The 18,658-nt window shown below is 36.2% G+C and overlaps 2 protein-coding genes across 4 annotated transcripts in view; one reads left to right on the top strand and one right to left on the bottom strand.

The window, feature by feature from the left end:
• Window positions 1-1,302: 1,302 nt before the first annotated feature.
• TTC14 (tetratricopeptide repeat domain 14) lies at window positions 1,303-18,198 on the top strand. 3 transcript variants are annotated; one of them, XM_011956700.1, is made up of 13 exons: window positions 1,303-1,589; window positions 2,057-2,181; window positions 2,291-2,490; window positions 3,363-3,447; window positions 3,617-3,746; window positions 4,402-4,557; window positions 5,301-5,372; window positions 5,799-5,918; window positions 6,027-6,149; window positions 7,548-7,665; window positions 8,600-8,709; window positions 9,515-9,891; window positions 17,253-18,198. In XM_011956700.1, the coding sequence occupies exons 1-13, from the start codon at window positions 1,429-1,431 to the stop codon at window positions 17,438-17,440; spliced, it is 1,965 nt and encodes a 654-aa protein (XP_011812090.1). In that variant the 5' UTR covers window positions 1,303-1,428; the 3' UTR covers window positions 17,441-18,198. The 3 variants fall into 3 exon arrangements, 2 of the variants coding, with proteins under 2 accessions (XP_011812090.1, XP_011812089.1); XM_011956699.1 differs by lacking the exon at window positions 17,253-18,198 and having other exon boundaries at window positions 9,515-10,998; XR_001003413.1 differs by lacking the exons at window positions 9,515-9,891; window positions 17,253-18,198 and having other exon boundaries at window positions 1,304-1,589; window positions 7,548-8,172; window positions 8,600-8,638.
• Window positions 13,897-18,658, bottom strand: part of CCDC39 (coiled-coil domain containing 39) — a 56,949-nt gene continuing 52,187 nt past the window's right edge. Inside the window, exons 17-20 of the mRNA XM_011956702.1 lie at window positions 16,675-16,815; window positions 16,365-16,544; window positions 16,125-16,210; window positions 13,897-14,927 (exon numbers count right to left, since the gene is read on the bottom strand). Of these exons, the coding sequence (XP_011812092.1) occupies window positions 14,771-14,927; window positions 16,125-16,210; window positions 16,365-16,544; window positions 16,675-16,815 (564 nt within the window). The 3' untranslated portion in view covers window positions 13,897-14,770. The remainder of the gene's footprint in view (window positions 14,928-16,124; window positions 16,211-16,364; window positions 16,545-16,674; window positions 16,816-18,658) is intronic.

Here is an 18,658-nt window from a genome sequence, read left to right as displayed (position 1 = left end):
AACAGTGTGTCACTATCGATTATGTTCTGGACTAGATTTCCTATACAAAAGTGGTAACACAGTGAAGGGCAAGTTGATTTCCTCAAACATGGTGGGAAGCGAGGAGACTAACTGCCACCGTTTATTTCTGCTCAAGAGGACTATACTGAACTATTTGCACTGCACATATTTAAATGGTACAAATTTTATACTGGAATAAAATGAAGCTACATGATCTCAAAATTAGGGTTGAGACCTTCTATATGATAAAGTACTCAATCCAGCAACTCTGCCTGAGAAGATCAATTAATACTTCGTTTGGAACCCTAACTCCAGCCTCTTACTGTCTGTGTGACATTGAGCAATTTACTGAGACTCTCTGAGCATGTTTCCTCGTCTTCTAAAATGAAAAAGTACAATAGCTACCATAGTGGTTGGGTTCTTAAGTCAATAAGTAAGGGGATGTTCAGAGACCAGCCTGGCCACCCTGGCGAAACCCCGTCTCTACTAAAAATACAACAATTAGCCGGGCGTGGTGGCTCATGCTTGTAGTCCCAGCTACTCGGGATGCTGAGGCACAAGAATCGCTTGAACCCCGCGGACCTAAGTTGAAATTCCTTTTGAAAATCACTTCAATTGTCAGTAAGTACAGTATATTGATTTTTGCGTACACATCACTATACAGTAAGTCCTACAGACACTAAATTTTGAGCAACCATTGAGATAAACTAAATAAGAAATGAATGTATACATTATAGTTACTGTAAAACTTGAATGGCATATGCACATGTCGAGACATTAAAGCCATCCTGGTTTTAGAACTCACAATCACTAACAGTACATGGGGTATGGATGGAGAACACCACTACAGGTGCTTAACGAATGTCCGTGTCCTTCCTTCCTTCTGTACGTTAAAAGACCTGGAAACCTTCCCGGAGCAGCCGGCTGAATGCGGCCACGTCAGGGACATACGTATTGATTCACGCAGAGTACTTCGAGGGAAGAAGCTTGTGCGACTCGTTTGGGGTTCTTACCCTGGCATTGGCACTTAGAAGCACCTTGATGAATACGAAAAGGAATTATTGTTTACCCTAGATTAGCGCTGGAGCTATTTCGACGTAATAGCGACCCCAAGTACCTTTGAAAAATCAAACTTCTCACATACATCACTTCCTGGAAGCCCTATTCAGCCTTTAGCCCAAGCAACGCTGAGCCCAATCCTTCGGCCTTCCGTAGTCTCGCTCGGTTTTGCGAGTTCCAGGCTGAGCTCCGCCGCGCCGCCGTGGGGGCGGCCCCAGAACACTTCCGGGTGTAACTGGTTGTTCTCTCTGTGTACTTCCGGCAGCCTCTAGACGGTTTCTTCTGCTTCCCGTACCACCCGGCTCAAGTAGCGGACACGGAACCGGGGACCACCAGCCCATCAGCCTCCGGGCCCTGCAGTCTCTAGCCATGGACCGGGACCTTCTGCGGCAGTCGCTAAATTGCCATGGGTCTTCTTTGCTCTCTCTACTCCGGAGCGAACAGCAGGATAATCCACACTTCCGGAGCCTCCTGGGGTCGGCCGCCGAGCCAACCCGGGGCCCGCCGCCCCAGCAACCGTTGCAGGGCAGGTAATGCGACGTTGGTGCCACTGCGTCATGGGAGAGGGGACGCAGCTCTGGAAGCCACTACTGCAGCCCCGAGTCTGGGTCTAGAGGAAGTGGAGCCGCGGCCGTGAGCACAGGAGGATCGCGGGCTGGTGCCTTGGGCTGGGTGGAGGGAGGGCGCTCCTGAGGTGTGCAGTGCGGTTTGCGGGCTGAACTTTTTCTATGGCGCTGCTTGCTAGAGGCGCAGATTCCTTAGCTAAAATCCCTTGAGCTTTCGTATCTGGGTTGGAGGCGTCATTTTTTAAGTTTTCCCGCTCTCCACCTCCAGGTTGCTTAATGAGGGAATGCCTAGTTAAAACTTTTTCTCTGAGGTTGTATGATCTGGAGCTTGGGATGGAGAGGAATGGCCGATGAAAGCCCTAAGCAGAAGGTTAGAGTTTGTAAAAAGGCTTTGCAGATAAGCCAATTTTCATATTCTTTTTCTTTTTAAGAAAAGAGAAGAGAGTTGACAACATCGAGATACAGAAATTCATCTCCAAAAAAGCGGATCTGCTTTTTGCACTTTCCTGGAAATCAGATGCACCTGCAACTTCTGAAATTAATGAAGATAGTGAAGGTGAATTTAGCCTTAAAACCTTTAAGATTGCCATTCGGTTTAACAGTACTTTAGGTGAAACGGAACTCAAAACTATCGTTAGTGATTTTGTTAATTTTTTTTTTTTTAGATCATTATGCAGTCATGCCACCTTTAGAACAATTCATGGAGATACCTAGTATGGATCGAAGAGAGCTGTTTTTCCGAGATATTGAGCGTGGTGATATAGTGATTGGAAGAATTAGTTCTATTCGGGAATTCGGTTTTTTCATGGTGTTGATCTGTTTAGGAAGTGGTATCATGAGAGATATAGCCCACTTAGAAATCACAGTAAGTTATTTTTGTTATTTGGATTGCTTCTGTTTTTGTTAATTCACCTCAATGCAAGAATTATATCTTTGCATGCAGTTGTGCTCGAGTATACCTGCCAAGATACTTTTGGAAATTAAATGTTAATTGGAGAAAAATCGTTAACAAAAATTAGTGAAAGTTACTTACCCAGTTTGTCCCTCCATTTCTGGTTTTGGGGATTTTTTTAAATTTAAACTCTGGTTGGCAGGCACAGTGTCCTTTTTTAAGTGCTCAAAGAGGTATCAGTGGACATGGTGAGGTTGATTGGTATTCAGACTTATTTCTTGTAGTTGAACATATGTATTCTTAATTAGTTAATATTTGGCATTGTATATTTTCATGTGGATAATTTAGAAATTTGTCATTTATATATTTACAATAATACTTTGCCTAAGATGGATAGTCCTGAATTTGAACTAATGTGTCACGATAAAAGATTGGGTATTTGCCATCTATCCAGGCGGATAAAAAGGAAGAAAAGCAGAAGGTATTACAGACTGGATAACAGACAAAAACTTTGGAGAATTCACATTTCATTTTCACTAGAATCCTTACACCTTTTAGACAAATTTTAGTTTGCTTTTGATGTGTGTAGTATACTGTCATAAGCCATCATATTTGGTTCCTAAACTAATGGAAAGTTTCATGAGATTTTAGTTTTTTAACTGAACCAGCAAACATATTTTACTGTGTTTGGACACAGAAATTACTTTTAACTAAATCCTTATTTAAATTTTTATGTTAGGTTGTTCAACTACTAGCTGTTTCATACCAAGTAGTGAAGATAAAAGAAGACACTGTTCTTACCAAAGCTTGAAATGTCTAGTGTTTTAAAATGCTTCTCATTACAGGCTCTTTGTCCCTTAAGAGATGTGCCGTCTCACAGTAACCATGGGGATCCTTTATCGTATTACCAAACTGGTGACATCATTCGAGGTGATTAGTTTCATCATACTAATAAAAAAGTAATGATTGTTGAATTTTTGTTTTTATTAATTTTAAAAAAATACAGTCTAAGTGGGTAGTGTTTGGGAAAGTTTATATTTTTTATGTTAGTTTATGTTTTCTTACTAATCAGCTTAGTTCTCTTTTTTTTTTTCTTAAGCTGGAATCAAGGATATTGACAGATACCATGAAAAGCTGGCAGTATCTCTGTATAGCTCTTCACTTCCACCACACCTATCTGGTATTAAATTAGGTGTAATTAGCTCTGAAGAGCTTCCTTTATACTACAGGTAATTTATATAATTTCAACAGCAGTTCATTACGAAAGTCTGTTGCATTGAGGAATACCAAATTTTGTCAAACTTTTGACAACAAAGGGGAATTTTAATTTCTCTTACTGCAAAATTTTTTTTTTTTTTTTTTTTTTTTTTTTTTTTTTTTTTTTTTTTTTGAGATGGAGTCTTGCTCTGTCGCCCGGGCTGGAGTGCAGTGGCCAGATCTCAGCTCACTGCAAGCTCCGCCTCCCGGGTTTACGCCATTCTCTTGCCTCAGCCTCCCGAGTAGCTGGGACTACAGGCGCCCGCCACCTCGCCTGGCTAGTTTTTTTTTGTATTTTTTAGTAGAGACAGGGTTTCACCGTGTTAGCCAGGATGGTCTCGATCTCCTGACCTCGTGATCCGCCCGTCTCGGCCTCCCAAAGTGCTGGGATTACAGGCTTGAGCCACCGCGCCCGGCCGTGTTCATGTTATTTTTATAACAGTTAAACTACTTCAGACTTGGGAAAAGGTAACCATATCGTAATATTGCCACACCATCTTATGCAAAAAATGGTATTAGTGTTGAAACCTCAAATAATACTATTTCTTTATTCTTTACTATTTGTCTGAAATGAAATGTCAGATTAGTCATTTTACAATTTTTGTGTTTGTATTTTCTTTTTTTAAGGAGAAGTGTTGAACTGAATAGCAATTCTTTGGAGTCCTATGAAAATATCATGCAGAGTTCCTTAGGATTTGTTAATCCAGGAGTAGTTGAATTCCTTCTAGAAAAACTAGGAATAGATGAATCTAATCCACCATCTTTAATGAGAGGCCTACAAAGGTATAGTAAATCAGTATTATTCTCTTAGGTGGTGAGGGGAGTGGTGGTAAGCTCAGAAGCTGCATAGCTGAAGGACATATTTGACCATCCTAAGCCACCTAGTAGTAGGCATATGCCAAAGGTTGAATGAACCAGGTGATCCCATCTTCTGGACTGGACTGTCTTATCAGTGATTAAGATGTGTACCATGTAAACAAGTAGAGAAGGATGCAGAAACTTTTTATAAGAATTTTGTGTGTATGCTAAAGAAAAATACTGTTTTTTTTGTTTTGTGAGACAGAGTCTCACTCTGTCACCCAAGCTGGAGTGCAGTGGCACAGTCTTGGCTCACTGCAAGCTCTGCCTCCCGGGTTCACGCCATTCTCCTGCTTCAGCCTCCCGAGTAGCTGGGACTACAGGTGCCCGCCACCATGCCTGGCTAATTTTTTTTTTTAATTTTTAGTAGAGACAGGGTTTCACCATCTTAGCCAGGATGGTCTCAATCTCCTGACCTCATGATCTGCCCGCCTCAGCCTCCCAAACTGCTGGGATTACAGGCGTGAGCCACTGCACCCGGCCAAGAAAAATGCTATTTAACAATAATAATCATTTCGAAAGTTCAAAGATTTTGGTATGTAAATAGAATGCAGATTTCTTGCTTGGGATTCATACTTTCAGTGTTGAGTGCCTGTCAAGCAGAATTAAGTATAGTTACTTAAAAAATATTTGTGGTTTAACTTTTTAATTTTTATTTTCTTTAATAGCAAAAATTTCTCTGAAGATGATTTTGCTTCTGCATTGAGAAAAAAACAATCTGCGTCTTGGGCTTTAAAATGGTATGAAGACTGTCAACAATTGCATTATATCTAGTCTAAAAGCTTAGGGCAAGGCAAGCATGCTTATGTCATCACTAAGACAAATTTGAGATGAATTAAAGTGATGCCTTTTTGACATGAGCTTTTCTTTTATAGATGTAAGTAGTCTTACATTTTACACTTAACAGGTTTTACACTTAACAGATAAGTTTTATTCAGCATTTCTGTTTTCTCAAAAGGAATTAGTATATTGATATCTGGGTTTCACCAATATTTGTTGTGAAAATGTCCAAAGGCAGAAGAATGCTCCTTAGGTATATTGTGAGTATTCTGAAAACTAAATATTTGCCAAGTTTGATGACATTTGCTTTTAAAACTTACTCACGCTAACATTTTATTTAGATAGTGTTTGAAGTGTTTGTGATGCTTTACAAATGTCTGTCTTAGTGTGAAGATTGGAGTTGATTATTTTAAAGTTGGACGCCATGTGGATGCTATGAATGAATACAATAAAGCTTTGGAAATAGACAAACAAAATGTGGAAGCTTTGGTAGCTCGTGGAGCACTGTAAGTGAATCATACTTGGATTTTAAGGAATGTTTACCGGGTAAATGCAAACAAGATTTATGAAGAGCTTGTGAGATACAGCTCTCTAATTTTGTTTCATGTCTCTAGATATGCGACAAAAGGAAGTTTGAACAAAGCAATAGAAGATTTTGAGCTTGCATTAGAAAACTGTCCAACTCACAGAAATGCAAGAAAATACCTCTGCCAGACACTTGTAGAGAGAGGAGGACAGTAAGTATCAGATTTTGTTTAATAGTAGAGGTCTAATGTTCAACCAACTACTAAAAAATTTTGAACTTAACATAAGGAAATAGTTTCTTAAGCACTTTATCTATCTATTTATTTATTTATTTTATTTTATTTTTTTTTTTTCTTTTTGTGAGATGGAGTCTCGCTATGTCACCCAGGCTGGAGTGCAGTGGTGCGGTCTCGGCTCACTACAAGCTCCGCCTCCCGGGTTCACGCCATTCTCCTGCCTCAGCCTCCCGAGTAGCTGGGACTACAGGCGCCCACCACCACACCCGGCTAATTTTTTTGTATTTTTTTTTTCAATAGAGACGGGGTTTCACTGTGTTAGCCAGGATGGTCTCGATCTCCTGACCTCCTGATCCGCCTGCCTCGGCCTCCCAAAGTGCTGGGATTACAGGCGTGAGCCACTGCGCCCAGCCTAAGCACTTAATTTAGAACACTCTTGGTTTCAATAAATAAATGGAAAAGTACAAGAGATTAGGCAAATACTCTTTCCCTGGATAATATACTCAGATTTTTTGGTTTAAGGGCTATACTATTTGTATAGTCATTCCTGTTTGTGATCACAAATTCCAAGTTAATTAAATTTTGCAATATTCATTTACAATTCATAGGAACTTCTATGTAATGATTGGAGCAACTTTTTACATTCTTACTAGCTAGATAACTAGTACCTATTTGTATGTGGTTATCTTATAGCCTTGTATTGGTGTCTTTTAGCTGAGTGAATAGCAATACCTTGCAGTTACCTAAGCCAGAGATATTGCTCATCTTTGACTTGTCCTTTGTTTCCCATATCCAGTCTACTGACACAAAAGTGATCCCATTGTATTTGTTTTACAGTAATTTCTTTTTCCTTCTAAGAACCAAAAGCACTTTGCAACGTCCTTTGACTTCTCTGTGTCCAAACTTTCTCATTCTGGTGTTTCACAACCCACACTTGTGAGCTTCATTTAATGATTATGCTATTCACAGGCTCGTTGTGATATATGTGTATGTTGGTATTTCCAAAGATTTCCAAAATTTTCTATAGATAATTTTTCATAAACTGCTAAGGAAAAAGAGCCTGCTGGTATAATTACGTGCTACAGTTCAAGATTATACTAAATTAGTGGACACCCATTTATCATGGGTTTTCATGTATTACTGCCAAAATGTGCCAATATTGGACATTAGTTACTAGTAATGGATTTCTGTTTATGTGGTCTTTGAAATAAATTACAGTAAAAAGCATATTATTTTGGTATTTTATTTTGGAAAATAATTTACTAAATGTGGCTTTTCCCTAGTAAGCTCTCTCATATAAGCCTCTGACCTGTATGCATATTTGGATAGTTTTGTTGTTTTTACAAAAAAGCTAAATCTTTCTTTTAAATTTAGGTTAGAAGAAGAAGAAAAGTTTTTAAATGCTGAAAGTTACTATAAGAAAGCTTTGACTTTGGATGAGACTTTTAAAGATGCAGAGGATGCTTTGCAGAAACTTCATAAATATATGCAGGTGATTCCTTATTTCCTCTTAGAAATTTAGTGATATTTGAAATAATGCCCAAACTTAATTTTCTTCTAAGGAAAACTTCTAGATTACTTAAGTAAGGCATTATGAAAAGTTTCTTTTTAGGTACAGTTCTGCCTAATTGGGTTTGACATTGCTTCGTAGTGCCCCTGTTTTTGTCCATAATCGAAAGTAAAAATAGCTATGAGAAAACTATTACCTAAATTTGGTATGTTGTTTTGAGAAATGTCTTTGTAGTGAGCTTACCTGGTGGTTTTTAAATTACCATTCTTGCTACTATAATTGCGTTAATTGTAAAAACCTTTATGAGACATATTTTAAATTGTCTTTTCCTGTAATACTGATGATGATGTTTTCTCATGCATTTTCTTCTGAATTGGACCATTGCTGCTGTGTCTGTGACATCTGGTGCTGCTCATCCCCATCCACAAACTGGAAAATGATTTCCTATGTAATCATGCATCCAACTGGGCTGTGCTATTTTTTTAAATGGTTTGTATTTGAACATGGTGATTCCTCCTTCAATTCACCTTAATGGAATGTCTTTATTTGAATTTTATTTGTAAAATGTGTCCTGTTTACATTTTTCAATTTTTAAAAATAATTTTTATGTACTTTTTTTTTTTTAAACCTTTCTTGCACTCTGGGTCATGGGTACCACTGCAATGGCTTCCCCTTTTTTTATGGGATACCAACTGCAATATGGTCCTCAATGCTGTCCTGGCCATTTCGATGACTAATGCCAAACATCTGTGTGACTAATTTTTTTATGTTAAAAAAATACTGTTTAATGCTGGCTCTATGGTGATTTGGTTTTACTAAATTGGGTTTCTGACTGGGGGTGGTCTTTTGAATACTGGGTTTTACATATGCTGCTATTTTTAACGTGTGGTTTTTTTCGATATCTGGGTTCTAAAAGAAATCTTTGGAATTAAGAGAAAAACAAGCTGAAAAGGAAGAAAAGCAGAAAACAAAGAAAATAGAAACAAGTGCAGAAAAGTTGCGTAAGCTCTTAAAAGAAGAGAAGAGGTAAACTATAATATTCAGTATTTTTAAACTTAAGGCAACTACTGAATTGAACCCAAAGTGCCATACTGGAGGTAAAGTAAATAAAAATATAGAAGTATTTCAAGTGATAATCAATGACTGTTAAGAATCTTTAGCAAATATGTGTTCCAAGTATTTTCCTATTAAAGAGATGAAGTGGAATTTAAGGCTAGAATTCTACAAAAAAAAATGTATCTTAGAATTAAAATATAGAATAAGTTACTTTAATTATATTTTAGGAAGAAATGTTTTAGAACTAGAGCAGTGGTTCTGAACTAGGGGATTTATTCCCCCGGGGGCATTTGACAAGATCTGGAGACATTTTTGATTGCCATAACTGATAGGGTGCTTCTGCATCTAGTGTATAATGGTCAGGGATGCTATTAAACTTTCTGTAATGCACAAGTCAGCTCCCACCCCCACCCCCAACAAAGAATTATTTGGCTGAAAATACCAGTAATCAGGTGAAGAAACCATGAACTAGAGGTAGCCAAATAAAAAACTTGAGTTCTCCTTTATGTGTTCAGTAGTCTTAAGTTTTTAAGGTAGTATTGAAAAAAGTCTGTCTTTCAGAAATGATGGATTTGCTTACAATGATACCTGTCTGCAAGCATTTTTCCCCCAAAAGTGCTTAATAGTAAAATCACATCTTGTAATAGCCGAGATTATTGTATAATTTATCTGAACCACAGCTTTTATAAAATCTTGAAACAAATCAGGCCCACATCTTTATGAATAATTTAGAAACATTTTTGTACATATATGACAGGTTAACTGTTTTTTTTAGGCTAAAGAAGAAAAGAAGAAAATCAACTTCTTCCTCTTCAAGTGTTTCATCTGCTGATGAATCAGTGTCTTCATCATCATCCTCTTCCTCTTCTGGTCACAAAAGGCATAAGAAACATAAGAGGAACCGTTCAGAGTCTTCTCGCAGTTCCAGAAGGCATTCATCTAGGGCATCCTCAAGTCAGATAGATCAGAATAGGAAAGATGAGTGCTACCCAGTTCCAGCTAATACTTCAGCATCTTTTCTTAACCATAAACAAGAAGTGGAAAAACTACTGGGGAAGCAGGATAGGTTACAGTATGAAAAGACACAGATAAAAGAGAAAGATAGATGCCCTCTCTCTTCATCTTCACTTGAAATACCGGATGATTTTGGAGGTAGGTCTGAAGATCCAAGAGATTTTTATAATAGCTGTAGAACCCAAGCAGGTAGTAGCAAAACAGAAAAGCCATATAAATCAGAAAGACATTTTTCCAGTAGAAGAAATTCCTCAGAATCCTTCTGTAGGAATTCAGAGGACAAGATTTATGGTTATAGGAGATTTGAAAAGGATATAGAGGGAAGAAAAGAGCACTATAGAAGGTGGGAACCAGGTTCTGTGAGGCATTCTACCTCGCCAGCAAGCTCAGACTACTCGTGGAAGTCAGTTGAGAAATACAAAAAATATACTCACCCTGGACCACGTGATTTCAGTAGACATGAGCAAAGATACCGATTAAATACAAATCAAGGAGAATATGAAAGAGAGGACAATTATGGGGAGGATATCAAAACAGAGGTTCCAGAAGAAGATGCACTAAGTAGCAAAGAACACTCAGAAAGCAGTGTTAAAAAAAATTTACCTCAGAATTTACTGAATATATTTAATCAGATAGCTGAATTTGAAAAAGAAAAAGGAAATAAGTCAAAAAATTAATACACCAAGGATATCAGCACCATTACACAGAATGCCATTAAGTTTTTGGGTGTTTTAGTCATAACAGTTCAGTGCAGAAATCTCTGCTCCTAAAACTATTTGTAGAGATTACAGGAAAGAAATGCTTTTAAGCTTTTCTCAAATTTTGTTTCAGTTGTAGGTCCCTTGTCACAGCTTGGTTTTTAGACTTTTTATGTATATGTTTATGTATAGTATGTTACTCTGACAATTTGAATTTCTTCACTTAAAGACAATTCTCTGAAAGTACTGTTTCTTCATTGATTATGGTATATGAGAATTCCTGGGTCCATCTTATCCTGCTGTTTGAGAGAAAAATTTGTGCATTGAACACTTGGATCATTTTTATAAAAATTGATTTTTCTGTTAAATTAAAAACTGTCAGCTTTTGAAAGATTATATGTTCGAATGTTTCTTGAACACTTTTATATTTATCAGTTTAAATATTACATTTTTTGCTCAATTTTTTTTTTTATTTTTAAATGGAAGATTATATGTCTTAATTTTCTTCTAAAGCCTGATTTGATTAAAAGTGGTTTGTGAACAGTCATTGGCTTCCACCCAGCATAAGTGCCTTAGGAATAAGATCATAAAAGTTGAATAGGAGCCCATTTTGCTTATTTCTCCATTATTATTTTTTACCTCATTGCTAGCATAGCCATAAAATGCTTTTTAACTTTAAATATTTGCAAGGCCCTTAAGGCCTGTATTCCACACAAGGATAAATCAGAAAAGAAAAAGAATCCTTTTAGCAAAAACATAGCAGTAGCAGAGAAGCACATTGTAAATCTGGCTTTTTTCTAGGGAAAGAAAATTGGGAAACTGTCCTCGTATTGCAGATGTTCAGTCCAGAGGGCATTAGGCATGTTTTTAAATCTGACCTGCATTTCTCCTTACTGCCTCCTGTGCCTTGATGCTTCTCTGATGACCCCTTTCTCAGAGTCTGAATAAATAAATAGACAAACTAGAGCCTGGTTTTACTCAGAATAAATTCCAGCAGCTACAGCTGACGAACAAAGAGACTTGGATTATAAAGATCCTCCCAAAATTGTGAAAATAGGGTAGTATATTCTTTGGGAGATAGAGATAGGAATCATAAGTACTGGGTTTATGATGTTATTGGAGTCTTTGCAGTTTAAGATTCTCAAAGCTGTAAATTATAATGGGCTTTAGATACTGTCACAGTGACACTAGATAAGTGGATGGGTAGCTGGGTATCTGCAGAGGTCTAAGTGAGGGAGAATAATAGAGGAAGAAGAGACTTATTCCTTGTTCTGTCTTGCAGTTCTTGCCAACAGTAAAATATCTAGGCCTTAAGTACTGAGTATGTATTATTTGTGTCTACCAAACTCCAGTGATGAGAGCCTAGTGAAAAATCTGAAATTTGTTTTGCAAATGGAACAGCGAAAAGAAACCCTGCTCAAGAGCAATAGGTAATGGTGGTAGAAATCGGCTAGTCACTCAAAGCATTAGTCTTTGCACCAAGAAGAAGATTGTTTAAGAAATTCGTCTTAAATGAGTCCTTAATTCTATGTATTAATAGCTCCAGTATCATCTTTACATAGTGTCCTACATTGTGGTGTTTATAATGAGTGAAAACTACCTCTTGGCATAGCCTTTGACATTTTGGAATCCCTAGTACAGCCTAAAATTTTAAACAACATTTAAAAATGTTTTTTTTTTTTCCTTAATTCATATAAATTTAAGGGTTACAAGTACATCTTTGTTACATGAATATATCGTATAGTGGTGAAGTCTGGGCTTCTAGTGTAACCATCACCCAAATGATGTACATTGTAAACCCATTTCATAATTTCTCATCCCTCACCCCCTGCCAACCTACCAACATTGGTGTAGGCACATTCATGATTCAGACCTCAAAAGTGCAAGCAAGAGGGGCTGAGTACAATGACTCATGCCTGTAATCCCAGCACTTGAGGCTGAAGGAGGAGGATTGCTGGAGGCTAGAAGTTTGAGACTGGCCTGGGCAATACAGCATGACTCCATCTCTACAAAAAATTTACAAATAAGTTGGGTGTGGTGGTGCATGCCTGTAGTCCCAGCTATGCGGGAGGATTGCTTGAGCCCAGGAGTTCGAGGCTGCAGTGAGCTCTGATTGTGACACTGCACTCCAGCTTGGGTGACAGCCAGACTGGTGTCTTAAACACAACAAAAACAAAATGGGACTTAAGTAACCTACGAAGTTCTTGCACAGCAAAAGAAATAACACAAGTGAACAGACAACCTGCAGAATGGGACAAAATATACAAACTATGCATCAGGCAGGGGACTCATCCAGAATTTACAAGGAATTCAACAACCAAAAAAAACCCTATCCAGAAGTGAGCAGAGAACATGAATAGATATTTTTCAAAAGAAGACGTAAAAATGGCCAAGAAGCATATAAAATAATGCTCAACATCACTAATTAGAGAAATGCAAGTTAAAACCAAATGAGATATCTCTCATCAGTCTGAATGGCTATTACACCCCATTCAGTGTAAGAGAATAAATAGTACCTTATCCTGTACGCTGCCTGAATTTATTAGGTAGGTGCAAAAGTAATTGCAGTTTTTGCCATGTTAAGCAGAGTATACAAACCAATTTCTAAGCAAGCTCATCACAGCAAAAATTACTGGGGATTTACATTGTCAAGAATCCCCAGCGACATCGTCAGTAATTTTTCTCAAGATCATATCTTGCCATATCTTGGTCTCCATAAGCAGATGAAGCGTGACTTTTGGATATGAGGATAAGTGTCCAGATTTGGAGATAGGTTGATCCCCTGTCTTACCATTTATCATTAGTACACTGAAGTTAGAACTGTTATTTAAGGATTAAATGTAGATTTGTATGCTGGCCTAAGAACCAAACCATTCCACAAATACTGTGCTAAGCTCCAGGTGGCAACTCGGTAAGTAGAGGTTGTTAGATAGTGCAATTTCTGTTTGTCAAGCCCTGTGCATTTTTTTTTATATTATCCAATTCAATAAACTTGTAGGTAACTTTCTGTGTTTATAGTACAAATGAGGAAAACAGGGAAGTAACTATCCAAGGTTACAGAGGCAGTAAGATACAACCTCTGCCTTCATAGAACAGTGTTTAATATTATTTCAAGTTTTAAGTAATTCCCAAACTAGCATAGGGCTGAGAATAAGAACTTTGATGAGCAAAGTGACTTTAATCAGTTTTTAGGTCTTAGAAATCTCATGCATTAGAGCAGTAGTTTAGCCAGAAATTTTATTACCTAGCGTTTTTTTCTGCCCACCTTATTCTTTGGACTTTGCTATGCCTTTTCCTATATCTAAAACAAAACAAAAAATAATCAGGAGAACTATTCACTACCACTATTGCTTTTCAGAAAGAAATATAAACAACAGTTCTAACATAATGACAGTTGTAATGAGTATTTTTTCCTAAGGTTTGAAGGAGACAACATTTACATTCATGAATTCTAATACATTTATTTAAAATCCAGTTTTCTAATATTCCACACCATTCCAAGAGTACAAAGTGTTGGTCACATGTTATAATAAAGTATTAACTGGAAAAACTACTATATCTGGCAGTCTACCTCAAACTAAATGAAATTTCTATTGCAAATCATGTCCTATCTAGTTTTCATTAAATTGTTTATTAAATCAAGAAAATTTCAAAATTATATTCTTTATACTTGGTTGGCAAATCTTTAATACGTTTGTTTTCTTTCAAGGTCAGAAGTGATTTTTATAAATTTAAGCTGCATATTAAAATTGATATACAGTGTTTCTCTTATCAGTTGGTTTTTTTTGGGGGGGTGTGGGGGTTGATGCTACTTTTTGGTTAAAAATTACAGCAAAAGAAGAAACTGCCTTTAACAATTTTCCTCCCCAAAAGTCTGAGAAACAGTTACTTTGAATAAAGAAAAAAAACCTAATTTTGGTGTCTTGTAGGGTAAATGAGATTTTCACATTGTAATAAGCTCATAATAGTACAGTAAATTTTTAGACATTTCTTCTTGAAAGATTGTTACATTAGAAATGAGTGTAGTTTCGTGAAATAATGAAGCAAACTATTTTCTAACACTACGAACATCAAAATTACAGTGAAATACAGCATTTTTTCTATGCTGGTATAATATGTAGCCTTATCAAGAATCTGCTGTTAATGTTTTTCTTCAGTATGGAGAAAATGAGAACGTTCCTTTTTTTAAAAAAACCAGGTTTTACATTTACCACTAAGTTTTTACACTTTCCACTAGATAAAATGTGTTGAGTCGTTTTGTATTTTAAAGTATACTTTTGTTTTTGTGTTTACAACTTTTTCAGAAGAGATTAAAATGTTTATTTGCTGCTCTTTTTGCTCTTACCATTACTAGAGCTACTTCTAGCACTAGTTGGCCTAGAAGGGCTGCCTATTAGTGAAGAGGAGGCCGGGAAGTTAAGCTCCAGTACTTTAATTGAAGACTGAGAAGTAGATGTACTTGTACTCCTAGATGACCTAGAAGAAAAACCAGAATTATAAATTTAATGCAAAGTTTGTATTTCAGTATAGACCCTCTCATTATTGGCAAAATAATGATTCTATAAGTAAAGAGATCAAAAAAGTGCATATTAGTAGTGTTAATACGTTTTTAAATGACCATCAATAGATAACAAAAAGTTTAAAGAGGAAAAGAAAGATGAACATTGATGAGTTCCAAACCAGTAGAAAAGTAGTTCAGTAAGTATGTTCCTACATGGTAAAAATGCTTTGAACTATAATCAGTTTTTTAGAGTTGGAATCATTAAGCATTGAAAGTTTCCAAGACAGAGGAAAGAGGGCCAAGAGGATTTGGTGCTGGCAAAAATTATAAAATGATACCTTTTGTAATTTAAGCTGAAGAGAAGAGTGAGAGGCATATTGATGAATAAAGTGGTGGGGTCATTTGAAAAACAACTAGCTATATAATTGTGAAATAAGTTTTAAATATGTATTTTATGAAAGTACAGGGATGTTCAATGATATAGAAACAGTTTTTTTACTTAAATGAAACACTTTTTTAGGGGCCTCTTCATGAAATTTTTACCTGGACTAAGGAATAGTAATTTAATAAGTAGCTGCTGAATGCAGGAGATTGTGAATTCTAAAATCAGGATCATTATTAATAAATTTTTGTCAGCAAAGCACAAGAATGTTGCTTTAAGCATCTGGTGATAGAACTGTGGATAACAACTGCAGAAGAAAAAAAAAAGTTTCCTTTTTAGCAAAATAAAGCTTCAGAAAGTCAAATCCTGGTTATGTAAAATACTACAATGTGGTTTTAATCACAAAAATCATGTTTTATATGTCTTTACATCTAAGCTGCCCTTACATGTTTTTTAAAAATTTCCCCCAACTTGGGGTTCATCCCCAAATGCTAGATGTAGCCCCCAAATTTATTTCTGTTTTATCCTACTGAAATAACTGATAGTCACAGAGCAGTTGGGCTATACTGGAAATAGTGACACCAGCAGAAGTCAGAAGAAAATTCTTGGTCTGTTGGCTGTTTCTGCATCTAATCTATCTGATGCTGACTAGTGAGATGTCTGAGGGTAAAAAGAGCACTGGCCTTGAGTCTGTGGGCCTGTCCAACAGCTGTGGTAATGTAGAAGTGGCTGGGATCACTTAGTGTACAGCTGTGAGAGTTAAGCAGATTTTTTTTAACCTTCCACTTACCTTGCTGATAGTAGTGAAGTATGTGAAGGAGATCTAGAACTCTGACGACTGCCTTTAATACTAGCCGTAGGTAGTTCTAACCCACTCTGGAGGAATATTCAATAGCAATCATTAGTACTACTTACCAGTTTTTAGAAGAGAAATGTTTTTAATTAGCTTTCACTTCATGGTGAATGTCATAAAAGTTTTTATTTCCATGAAGTGTTTAAGAAATATATTTAATAGAAGGTGCTGTATTACCTTTTGAAAGTATGTTTGAAGGATAATACGGATTTCAGCATTTTCTTCTATGATATCAACTAACATTTCATCAATAACCTTGTGAAACTGTTTCACCTCACGAAGTTTGATGTCTTGTTCTTCCAGTGTTTCATCTTTTGTGTCTTTCAAAAGACGAATTTCCTTTGTGAGTTTTGCACACTGTTGGTAAATAATAGTCAATTATTCTATAAACCTGTTTTCTAGAATTTAATATTTTTAATAGATGAAGGAGGATTTGGGACTTCAAAAATGTAAATATGAAAGGTCAGTTTCTAAAAGATGTCAATACCTGCTTGGTCACTCTTTCTAATTTTGGCTTCTGCTCCTCTGTTTCTTTACTTAGTTGAAATGAATAAGCCTGCTTCTCTGAAAACTTTTCTTTGACATTATTTTCTAAATGTTCTATAACATTTAATGTATTTTCCATGCTCTGTAGAAAAAGTATTAACATATGTATTTTTTAGAATCAGAAATTGACTTTTATATAACTTGTCATTTATCAGGTATTCGTTTAATTTTAATTCATTTATTTTTGTACATAATATACATTATTTCTGTTGGTGAGTAATAAGTAGTGATGTATCTCTTAATGACGTCTCGGTCAATGATGGACTACATATATGATGGTGGTCCCATAAGATTATAATGGAGCTGAAAAATTCCTGTTACCTAACGACATTGTAATGTTGTGGCACAATACATTACTCATGAGTTTGTGGTGATGCCTGGTGTAAACAAACCTGCATTGCCAGTCATACAAAAGTCTAGCACATACAATTATGTTCAGTGCATAATACTTGATAGTGATAATAAAACATATTACTGATTTATGTATTTACTATACAATATACTTTTATTATTTTACAGTGTACTCCTATTTATTTAAAAAATTAACTATAAAACAGCCTCAGGCAGGTCCGTCAGGAGGTATTCCAGAAGAGGGCATTGTTATCATAGATGACAGCTCCATTCATATTACTGACCCTGAAGACCTTCAAGTGGGACAAGATATGGAGGTGGAAGACAGTGGTATTGATGATCCTGACCACGGGTAGGCTTAGGTTTATGTGTGTGTATGTGTCTTAGTTTTTAACAAAACAAGTTAAAAAGTAAAAAAAATTAATAGAAAAATGCTTAGAGAATAAGGATATAAAGAAAATTTTTGTGCAGTTGAACAATGTGTGCTTAAGCTAAATGTTATCACAAAAGAGTCAAAAATTTTTACAAAATTAAAAATGTTTAAAGTTAAAAAGCTCTAGTAAGCTAAGGTCAGTTTATTATTGGAGAACTAAAATTATTTTATGAATTTACTGTAGCCTAAGTGTACATTGTTTATCATGTCTACAGTAGTGTACAGCAATTAAGTCTTCACATTCTCTCACCACTCACTCACTGACTCACCCAGAGCAGCTTCCAGTCCTGCAAGCTCCATTTATGGTAAGTGCCCTGTACAGGTGTACCGTTTTTTTAATCCATTATACCATATTTTTATTGTACCTTTTCTCTGTTTAGATTTGTTTAGATACGCAAGTACCATTGTGTTACAGTTGCCTATAGTACTCAGTACAGTAACATACTTTATAAGCTTACAGCCTAGCAACAATAGGCTATACCATCTATGTTTGTGTAAGTACACTCTTAACGAAGTTCACACAGTGACAATATCACCCAAGGATGCATTCATCAGAACGCATTCCCATTGCAGTGCATGACTGTATAATGGTTTTATGGATTAAATTTTGTATGTAATTGAACCGGAAAGTATTTTTATGGTATTTTGGAAAAAATAAAACAACAATGACTATTGAAATCATGGAATTTGCAAAGATTCACAGTATCTCTTCTTCAGCTTTATTAGTAAAGTCAATGTTTAGCGCCTGCTTACAAGGCACATTCTTTTATCTTTCAGTGATTTGCTTTAGTAACTACTTTCTACTATAATTATTTTTTCTTTCAAACTTTTTTGTTTTAAGGAGCAATCTTAATGTGATCTTTAAGAAATTAAAGTTCATTAAAGGGTTAATGGGTAGATCATAATAACCATGATCTACCAACTAATAACAAGTAATTGTCAGGGCTTAGCACTGGGATTTTAACTAACTTACCTAAGACTTTGAGCACTTGTTTTTGTCTCCTTTACATAGAGACTGTTATCTCTTACTATCTGCTTCCCTAAAAGAGATTCTAAATAACTGTCTTCTTGGTGGAAGAGCAACAGAATAGAAGTAGCAGTAATGATAGTTGACTTTTATTGAAGGCATATTACTAAAATG

Source organism: Colobus angolensis, unplaced genomic scaffold, assembly GCF_000951035.1.
Source record: "Colobus angolensis palliatus isolate OR3802 unplaced genomic scaffold, Cang.pa_1.0 Scaffold422, whole genome shotgun sequence".
Lineage (NCBI taxonomy): Eukaryota > Metazoa > Chordata > Mammalia > Primates > Cercopithecidae > Colobus > Colobus angolensis.
Note: the sequence above shows the minus strand (reverse complement) of the source record. Positions and strands in the feature narration are given on the sequence as shown.